Source organism: Cebus imitator, unplaced genomic scaffold (genome assembly GCF_001604975.1).
Source record: "Cebus imitator isolate Cc_AM_T3 unplaced genomic scaffold, Cebus_imitator-1.0 Scaffold79, whole genome shotgun sequence".
Taxonomy (NCBI): domain Eukaryota; kingdom Metazoa; phylum Chordata; class Mammalia; order Primates; family Cebidae; genus Cebus; species Cebus imitator.
Window position 1 is genome coordinate 4,780,580 of NW_016107394.1, and position 10,763 is coordinate 4,791,342.

Here is a 10,763-nt window from a genome sequence, read left to right on the forward strand (position 1 = left end):
CTGCCTGACACATATAGGTAGGCTCAATAAATATCTGAATTAAAGAATATTTCTAAAATGTATCAGGTCACAACTCATCAGATCATGGACTGCCACCAAAGCCATGTAATTGCCAATAAAACTGGGCACAGAAGTCTAATTACAGTGATAATAATTAGCAGCAGTTGGTCAGAACTTGAGAAAATCTTTTGAGGTGTTGAAAATAGTTAAAGGACCTTTACTACTAGCTCTCCAAGTTGGAAGTTACTGCCTAGACCAACAATTATTGAGGAGCTGTGATTTTTTTGAGCACTAGTTAATGGTAGGCACTGGTTTCGTCCTGACAGTAATCCTAAAAGCAGGTGGAAGTTCTCCCATTTTAAACATGCAGAAATAGAGGCTCAAGAAACTACTTCATCTAAAGATAATGTTAGCTGGACAATCCACCGAATATGTACTAATAAATGGAAACAGGGTGGGGGGATGTCAGCCTACCAGTAGCTGGTGTCATTAAACCCTCTTGAATGGATGGACATAGTAGTGGCCTTCAGGGTACCTTAAAGTATAGCTAAGGAATCTCTGGAGTTCGTTTAGTAAAGCAGTTGGCATCCCTGGCCTGGGATCAGAGTAGAACCTGGAGCTAGGTTGATTACAGAGTGCAAGGACTAGGCAGCCTGGGATTGGAGAGCATCCTTGAAAGCAAGGGCTCTTTATTTACAAAAATTCGATTGCCTACTAGAAACCCAGCTAAGAGGACAAAACAATTAAGACAAAAATCTTTGCTCAAGAATCTCGTAGATAATCCTCATTCAAGCACCAGAAACAAAGAAAAAAAAACCACAACAAACCAACTCCCAGTCTAGTGAAGAACACAAGTACACATCATGTCAACAGATAATTTTGTTGATACCATAGGAGCCTATTATTAGACCTGGCATATGATAGGAGGTCAGTATTTGAGTTGAATATTGATTGCTGGTGCTATGGAAGACAGAGGAGACACATCTGACCCAGACTGTGAGGCTTTCCCAGAAAAGTTCATGCCCGAGTGTAGTCATACCAAATAGGAACTTGTCAGGTGAAATGGGGAGAAGGGTCTCCTAGGAAGACCTGTCTAGCACGGCAGACGCACAGTCCAGAGATGAGAGAAGATGGTCCACATGGCTTAAAAGTCTACAACAAGGTAAAGGAGTTACACAGTAATTAAACCAGGGAGGATATGTCAACACCTTAGAATCAGAACTAGAATCTTGAAGAGTTAGGAGCCCTGGGATTTTGTTTTTGTTTTTGTTTTTAAAGGATGTGTGTGATCCCTATATCACCTGTGCCCAACTTACTCCTTTACTTCGGAAACACTGGTGCTGTGTTGTTACTGGTTGAATCTCTGTGTTTGGATTTTGATTTGTTGTCTTTGCCCCCATGTTTAGGTTTGATGACAAGTACACCTTGAAGCTGACGTTCATCAGTGGGAGAACAAAGCAGCAGCGGGAAGCCGAGTTCACCAAGTCCATTGCTAAGTTTTTTGACCACAGTGGGACACTGGTCATGGATGCATATGAGCCTGAAATATCCAGGCTCCATGACAGTCTTGCCACAGAAAGAAAAATAAAATAGCCAATTCTAAAAGTAGCCCTCTTTCTGCTGGATCTTGCTAAATTACTGGTTTTGGGGGTGGGGGAGATAAAAAGAACTTAAAATGGGTAAAGTAAGAAATGTTTAAAAAGTCCCTGTTTTGTTCTGAAATTTTAGTCTATTCTGGATAAATAAGATTTTCTGACACAGATATGAGAAGCTGTAGTTCCGATGTCTAGCTGTAGTCTCCTTGGTCTGCTATTGCATTATTTTAATTTGCTTTTTTTGGGAAAGCAGTTTTGCTAAAAGCTGTACAGACCTTCCTTTGTGCCTAGCAGTACTTTATATAGTATAGCTTTGGGCTGTGTAGCATATTAAGACTCAATTTTAAAAAGTTATTGATCTGTTGCTGACTCTGTTAATTCCTATTTCAACATGTGTTTCCTTGAAGAATTCAGGGTACAACTTCTTGTGTATGACAGCTTTCCTTCACACACTATTTTTGTGGGTGTGTATATATCTGATTTGGGGAGAATTTAAAAAACACAAAGCTTTTTAATTTGTTTGAAACAGATCTGCCTGTTACATTTTGTGCTCTTAACCAATTAAAGAAGCCAATGGCATTTTAGTTTTATATTGTGTTTTCCACTAGTATATCCCTGTTGATTTGTTTGTGCCTTTTATTAACTGCCATTTTCTAAAATTTTTTTCAATAAAAGGAAGGAAGATGTGGAAAAAAAAATGGAGTCATAGTCTTGATGGAAAGAACAGAGCAGCAAGTGTTAACGTCTTTCTACTATAAGTTTCTTTTGTTTTTAGGCTATTTTGCATGTCAGAGGCCCCTGTAGCTGAGGAAGTCTTAACTTTCCAGTGATAACAATAATAACAACATTCCCTACTTTGTGCCAGAAAGTGCTCCAAGTACTTTACACGTGTTAACTCAGTAATGCTCACAGCAATCTTAAGAGGTAGGTACTGTTATTATCCCCATTTTACACACGAGGAAACTGAGATACAAAAGTTAAATAATTGTCACATAGCTAGTGATACAACTGGGATTCAAACCTGGGGAGTCTGACTTCCTAGTTTGTGGTCCTGCAGAGACAAAACAGCAGCTTTTCCAGTATTTTCCCAGTATGTTCAGAGAAGACCTGGGTGCTTGCCAAGATCTTTTGACCTTCAGTAATATTTCCCTACAGCCTTACAAAAATTCAATTCCAGCTAAGCCTAGTACCCAACACTATATTCAGTTTGTAAGGAATTACCCTTATCACATTTCCTGTTTGTCTTGGGAAGATTGTCCTATCTAGCACCACACAGTAGGGAATTGTGAGCTATACTGGACAGAAAGTTAAAGCCTTGAATTCTGTACTGTTCATTCCTATAAACCTTGGGTAAGTCGCGGAACTCTCTCTGAGCTTCCAGTTTCCTCTTCCTTTCTCCTGCAGTCCTCCCGCAAGGTGATAATCCTAATCCTTGAGCTTCTTAAAGTTTTTGAAAGCATAACCAGATAATTGTATTGTTACAATGGAGGAGTTGCAGTCATCTCGGTATTTGTGAGAGATTGGTTCCAGCATCCCCAAGCATACCAAAATCCAAGGATGCTCAAGTCCCTTATATAAGATAGTGTAGTATTTGCATATAACCTACACACATCCTCCCATATACTTTTAATCACCTCTGGATTACTTATAATACTTAATACAATGTAAATGCTATGTAAATAGTTATACTGTATTGGTTTTTTTAGTTATTTTTTTATTATTTTTTAAAATATATTTTTAATCCATGATTGGTTAAATCTGTAGATATAGAGGGCCAACTGTACTGTTAGATGCAAGGCTCTCAAGGCTTGCAGATAGAGACAGTGAGTAACCCTCTCCATGATGATACCTTAGAGTTCCCTCAGTGTGCCTTTTTCTTTACGTGTACATGTAAACATGTATCTCTACATATGCTTTTTTTAAACAAAAATTGAATTATGCTGATATATGTCCTTGTAATTTGTGTTTTAAACTTAATGTATCTTAGGCATTTTCCCTGTCTGTGTGTGTCTGTAATGCAGCTATTAAAAATGAGTCTGAGGCCAGGCGCAGTGACTCACACCTGTAATCCTAGCACTTTGGGAGGCCAAGACAGGTGAATCACCTGAGGTCAGAAGTTTGAGACCAGCCTGGCCAATATGTGAAACCCCATTCTACTAAAAATACAAAAAATTAGCAGGGCATGGTGGTGGATGCCTGTAATCCCAACCACTCGGGAGGCTGAGGCAGGAGAATGGCTTGAACTTGGGAGGCAGAGGTTGCAGTGAGCTGAGATCAGGCCACTGCACTCCAGCCTGGGCAACAAGAGTGAAACTCTATTCCAAAAGAGGTGTATATAAAAGAAACTGTCCTAAAATGCCACAAGTGCAAAGGCAGAGGACCAATTGCAATAAGTAGCTGGGCTGATAACGCATATATATACACACACACACACACACACACACACACACACACACACACACACATATATAGGTCAGACTCATTTTTAATAGCTACATAATATTCCATAGTATAAATGTTTTTAATTTATTACCCTATTGATAAGTTTTTCAGTATTCCAGGAAGGAGTGTGGTTAAAGAGTAGAGAAGAAAATAGGTCCTCAAATGAGAGACAAGAAATCTGGGTTGTTGACCACTTTTTTCTAATTTGTGACCTTGAACACATCCCATTCCTTTTCTAGGGTGAAGTCTCTTGTTTAAAAAAGTTTTAGAGAATGTGTTCTTTTGAGATTATGAAGACTCCTTACTCTGGAAAATATAAAACATCCTTTATGATTATGAAGAATGTTGGATGCCATATCCCTAAAATCTGTCTATAAACCCCACTTGAGACTTCTTTACTACATGAATCTCTTTTAAAGTTTTTCCCTGACTCCAGAAACCAGTTGAAGCAATTTAGATTAGTTGAGGAAGTGGGCTGTCAGCCCAGCTACATGTTGCAATTGGTCCCCTGTCTTTGCACTTGTGGCATGTTAGGAGTGTCTCATCACAGGAACAAAAAATACCCTCTGTAGGCTCAAGTGTCATCATGGACACACTTTGTAGAGCTGCAGCGCACCCCTGGCCAGCTTCTGACACATGCGTCTGCTGAGTAGCTACTTCAACCCTGTCCTGCTCTGTACCCTGCAGTAGGTCTGCAACACCCTTGCCGCCAGGAAGCCCTGACACCCATCACATCATGAGTGAAGTTCTCAGTTCCTCACACTTACCTCAGATGGACTTCTTTCTAGAACACAGAGGGCCACTGAGGACAGTGGAAAAAGATCCTAATATTTTTCATTATTTGCGAATTTCAGCTGCTAATGTGTATTTAATGTTTGTTGTGCTTTTATGTAGGTATGGAAACAATCTGCTTCAGAACACTTCAGGGAATGGAAGAAGATGCAAAGTCCCTTTGCATACACATAAGTTGTGTTTTTCTCTGGACACAAGTTCCTCCCCAGCTTAGAGCCCTATCTTTCACTAACTCTCTACCTTATCCACTCCTGGCTAGCCCCACCATACCCCACACCTTTTCTCCGTGGTGGAAATCATCAGAGAAAACTGTTAATATCATGTTAATTTAGACTTTTAGAATATATTCTGTCACCACTGACAGCCTTTTTTGTTATTAACCTGCCCTGAAAGCATTCTGGTGTTGTCTACGGTCCCCTTCTCAGAATAATGTTTTAAATGCATACATACATCAGTCTGTTAATAGGGAACTGGGGAGGTGGTTCCAGAGTACTGGAACAGATTCAAAGACAGTTGCCGAAACTATGTCCTGGTTTTTGCTTACCCTCCTCTAGAAAGAAGTACTTCCCCACTAATCTGGCATTCAGCCTCAGGTCTGCCTCATTTTAACTGTTGCTACTAACATTCTTCCTATATAGGCAGCAGGTTCTTCCTCCTTTCAGGTAATAGTCACAGAGACATGTACTTACATGAGCTTGAAAGAAGGGAAATTCCCTACTCCTATGGACAGAAACCAGGTGAATTGTTGGAACTTTGGCTTATTCACTTGGACATAGAGGGAATCAGGGTACATGATGCTTGTTAAGAAAGAATGGCAACTGTTGGGCTGTCTTATAGCCAACCCCTCCTACAGTCTATCATGCCAGTGTTAGACCCATGCAGACACAACAGGAAAGGTCTCAGATTTTTCTTGGCTGCTATAAAAGAGCTTTAGCCCTTTCAGAGGGATTTCCTTGTGACAGACTGTTCTGAGAAGCAATTGATGAGGATTGAGTACCCCAGAGTTGGTTGAGAATACTGGTGAAGATGACCCACTGGAGAAAGAGAAACTGCTGGGAGAGGCAATCCCCTATGAGCCCTGAATGTTCCTGCATGTATGTTCTTGCTTCATGTGACTGAAGCTGCACCTCAGTGTTCTGTTGGGAGAAAGCTACCTTGGGCTGTACCTCGGTGTTCTGTTGGAAGTAAGCTACCTTGAAATGAGGAAGTTTGCCCATTGCTCACTGAAAGTTTTGAGCACTGCCCCCCCCCGACAAGCTTGGGGTCTGCATATGTAGGCATCCATCTAGGCCTACCCTGTGGCACTTTTGGGGGTGTAGGTTATGGGCAACTGGTACAAACATGCTCATGTTGCTGGCTGTTATCATAAGTAATAAAGTTGTTTGTCTCTGAGCTAGGAATCTCATGTCTTCTGCCAGCATCCATGAAAGCATAGCAAGCTAGCTGGTTAGCTTACAAGTAGGATTAAAAGTCACAGATGTGAAATCCTGACCAGCATGGTTTTCTAGAATAGAAAGGACAAAGGCCTTTCATGGGCTGGATTAGGGGATATGAGAAATTCCCTGGGATCTGGTAGCAAATCAGATATTCCCAAGTGAGGGAGGAGGAGATAATCCATCATTGTTCTACCTGAGAATACGTTGAGGCTAAGCAGCAAAAGGTAGGATTGAAACATGCTGCCCAAATTGTACTTAGGTTGTTGCCCAGTCTCTGGGCAGGAGGCAGAAAGGATGTTTTGACAATGAGGCGGCAAGCTCATGGCTCCAGCCATGGCTGATGAATGATTTCCCAAAGATGAAATAAATGATGGCAGCAATAAGGATGTAGAACTTTGAATGGACTAAAACATTAGCTGTTTGTTGAGTCACTTGAACTGAAAGTAAATACACGGCCTTGCTGACACACAAAGCCATTCTTATGGCCTACACCCCCAAAAGTGCCACAGGGTAGGCCTAGATGAATGCCTACACATGCAGACCCCAAGCTTGGTGGTGGGGGTGGGGTGCTCAAAACTTACAGTGAGCAATAGGCAAACCTGCTCATTTCAAGGTAGCTTACTGCCAACAGAACACAGGTACAGCCCAAGAAGAATGGTTATGGTCTTAAATTCATATGAAGCAAGAACATACATGCAGGAGCACTCAGGGCTCATGGCAGATTGATTGCCTCTCCCAGTAATTTCTCCAGTGGGTCACCTTCGACAGTATTATTAGTCAACTCGAACTTCTGATACCTCTATAGCTTTAAGGAAAGAAAGCTGTGTATATTGGGCAACTTTGGGGAGGGGTGGAATGCCCCTTTTATAGCTCTGTTCAATATAGGCATCCAAATCACCATCCTACTTGGCCCGTTGGGGACAGGGAACTCTGCACATAAAGATGGTCAAAAATCCCAGAAACCATGGGGCAGATCTACAATAGCATCCAGGAGAGCAGTGACACACACACACACATACACACACACACCACACCACACCACACACACACACAAAAGCCCTGAGCCCTGGGGGTGCTTGTCAGAGCCAACAGATACTTGAAGGAAGAGGCAACACTGTTCTGGGGCAAGGAGTCAAAGTGAGATTACTTCCCAGTAACAACTGTCTCCTGCAGGCTAGCCTCTTCCACCTCCTCCTTCCACCACCTCTGACACTTTTGGCTGCAGAAATAACATCATTTCTTGGCTGTGATGTCTAACATACCTGTCTTAAACTGCTTGGTTTGGGTTCCCATAGGGGAGAAAAAGTACCTGCATTCCACTGGTAGGTCTGGAGCAAAGTTTGCATGGGAAAAGAAAATTAAAGTGACCTGTGGATTGAGCCTCTAAACCTTTAACATACTGATGTTTTATGGCTTTAGCATCAAGTGTGTTGTTGATATCAATATACATTTAATTGAACTAGGAAAGTTTGTAAGTCTCCCATTTAGGGACTACTGCAATGTAGAGATGTTGTCTAAAAGAAGCAAAAGCCCAAGAGGAAAAAAAAAAAAAAAAAAAAAAAAACAGCTTTAGTTGAAAATTTGGTCACTCCTGTAGTATTCAGGCCATTTCCCATTATAACCAGCTATGTGGACTTTGCAGTCACCAAGGTGAAATAGCCTGAGTACTCCAAGAGTGACCCTTAAAAAGATGGGCACCTCAGGCCAGGTGCAGTGGCTCATGCCTGTAATCCCAGCACTTTGGGAGGCTGAGGCGAGTGGATCATGAGGTCAGGAGTTCAAGACCAGCCTGGTGAAGATGGTGAAACCCCATCTTTACTAAAAACTACAAAAAAATTAGCCAGGTGTGGTGGCAGACACCTGTAATCTCAGTTACTCAGGAGGCATTTAAGTCAGTCTCAACTCATTGGCCAGGGTGGTTATGAGTGATAGAATTGCTCTTATTCTTTGTGGGCCAAAGTGGAGTCAGTGCAATCACTAATACATCCCACCGTGATTGGATTAATATCTCTGACCGAGTACAAGTTCAGTACAGAAACTTGAGAATGCCACTTGGCTTTCTAAGGTAGATCCTAGTGGCTTATGATTGTTGATTTTTTTCCTGCCTGGTTGGATACAGACCCTTGGATATGGCTGAAGTCAATATTGATTGGTGTCATCCTGTTACATGAAGCTCTGTTGATAGTATCTTTAATTAAATGCTATAAAATAATTTGAATTGACTTGGTTCCAGTTTCTGTCAGTTTAATCAGAGTGACAGGTGGAGTGGCGTACTCATGGGAGAATTCATCATAAGCCGAGATGGTGTAGAATGAAAGATGCATATCATTGGGAGACAATTCTTCCTTGGTCTCTAGCATTTCTGGGATATTTTGCAAAGAGAGGTACTGACTATCTTTGTTCCAGACTATTTGTCCAGTAATGTTTTTATAGCAAACAACTTTAGAAGGTATCAGAGCAAAGGGCGCACATGCTCACTGCCCATTATTGAAGATTCCTAAGCTCAAAGTTCCTCTCCTTTAATGCATTCTATTGCATGTGCAGGTATCACCTGGCTCTCTTTTTGTCATCCTATGGGAACTGGGGCTCAGAACTGGCACAAATGCCGGTACTCCGGCTACTGCTATTGCTGTAAGTAAACTATCCTTTTTACAGGTAGTAACAAGCAGGCAACCTTGTTAGCTTGCAGGTAAGATAAAAATCTGACACCCTCCACAATTCTTGACAGCCTCACTCCTACCTCTGCCTGTCCCATATCTTGAAAGCTCCCTAACTTCTGTCACAGGAAGTTCCCCCAATACTCCTGTGCCATCTTACTTGATCATATTACTTCTCAATACCTTTCTGCATCCCTCTTCCTTCAAACTTTTACATAATTCTGCTCTGCTAACACCTGCGCCAGGCAGTCCTGATCCCCTTGCTTTAGTTGTTCATAGTGTGGTGAGAGTGTCAGACACTCAGACAATCCGAACATAATAGAAGGAGGTGCAAAGTGCTAAGGGGGCTTGAAGAGGAGTATTTGTTCTAGTATGGAGGTCTGGAAGGTCCTCACACAGGAAGTGAAACCTGTTTGAGCCATGAATGAGGAGTTGGGCCATTTTACAGATGAGGAACCTGAGGCACAGAAGTTAAGCAAGTTGCCAAGATCATTCAGCTAGGAAGTGGAAAAAGAGGACTGGAGCCAGGATTCTCTACCCCTAAATATAGAAATTGCTCCTTAACTTCATTGTCTCAGGCATAAGATGAGACCATCTGAATTTACCTCAAAGAATTGAGAAAGATTTGGTATTAGCTTTGGGTCTATAAAATTTGAGATCCACAGAGTTGGTGATTGTGAGCTTGGAGAAGTCTGATGAACCCCAGGACTTGAGTGGCCCAGTTTTTATAAAGGAAATATTTCAGACAAATAAGGCTTACAGAATAATAAGATGAATACTTGTGAACCTACTGCTATTAAAAAAAAAAAATGTTACCAATACAATTGAAGTCCTCTGGGTATCCTTAATCACATCTTACTTAGAAGTAATTACCAACTGGAATTTAGTATTTATTATTCCTACACATTTTCTTTATACATATGTGTCCATTATATATGAATATATACAGATATACAGAGATACATATGATTATTTTTTAATTTTATTTTTACCTTCTTGGGAGCTCTTATACAATATATATGGTTATTGTTTTACCTGTTTAAGGTTTTTGATTGAGTGTCTCCCAAACCACCCCTATGTTCAGAGATTTGCTAGGAGGACCCACAGGACTCAGCATATATATTACTATGACTAAGACTTATTCTCCGATGTAATAAGAATACATACCTGGATCATAGGGGAAAAGGACACTGGCAGAGTCTGGAGGAATCCATTTACAGGCTTCCTTATGCTCTTCTTCCCATGAGGGGTTGCAAAGAGCCCATTTTGCCCCACAACAAAAATGCAGCAACATGTGTTCAATGTTTCTGTCCAGGGAGCCCATTAGAGAGTACCCACAGTTTATTGAGGTTTGGTTATGTGGGCACCATCTTCCTAGCACATAATAAAGACTCCTAGAAAGCAAGCAGGTATTCAGCATAAATCATGCTTTCCAAACTCCTAGAAAGCAAGCAGGTATCCAATATAAATCATAATGCATTCAAACAGTCTGCATAGTCAACTACCCTTTTCATTTAACTGGTGACTGGGAACACTTTGAGAGCCAAGTTTCCAGACACCAGTCAAAAAAGGCCAACCTGCAAGCAGGCATTTCTAAGGATAGCATGTTAGGCCTGCTATGGTAAATCTGCACAAGTACCATTCTCTCTGTACTGTGCAACTTGCTTTTTTGTTCAATATTGTGTTTGTGAAGATAATTTAGATTGATGCCTATAGCTACAATTTATTCTATTTCACTGCTGCATACTGTTAAACATGACAGTTTATTTACCCTATTAATGAACATTTAGGTCTTTTATAATTTTTCACTATTAAACACTTGATGCTTTGAACATTCTTGT

The 10,763-nt window shown here is 41.0% G+C and overlaps 1 protein-coding gene across 1 annotated transcript in view; it reads left to right on the forward strand.

The window, feature by feature from the left end:
- The window catches only part of SPCS2 (signal peptidase complex subunit 2), a 29,118-nt gene extending 26,835 nt beyond the window's left edge, over nucleotides 1-2,283 (forward strand). Inside the window, exon 5 of the mRNA XM_017532997.2 lies at nucleotides 1,407-2,283. Within this exon, the coding sequence (XP_017388486.1) occupies nucleotides 1,407-1,593 (187 nt within the window). The 3' untranslated portion in view covers nucleotides 1,594-2,283. The remainder of the gene's footprint in view (nucleotides 1-1,406) is intronic.
- The last annotated feature ends 8,480 nt before the right edge of the window (nucleotides 2,284-10,763 follow it).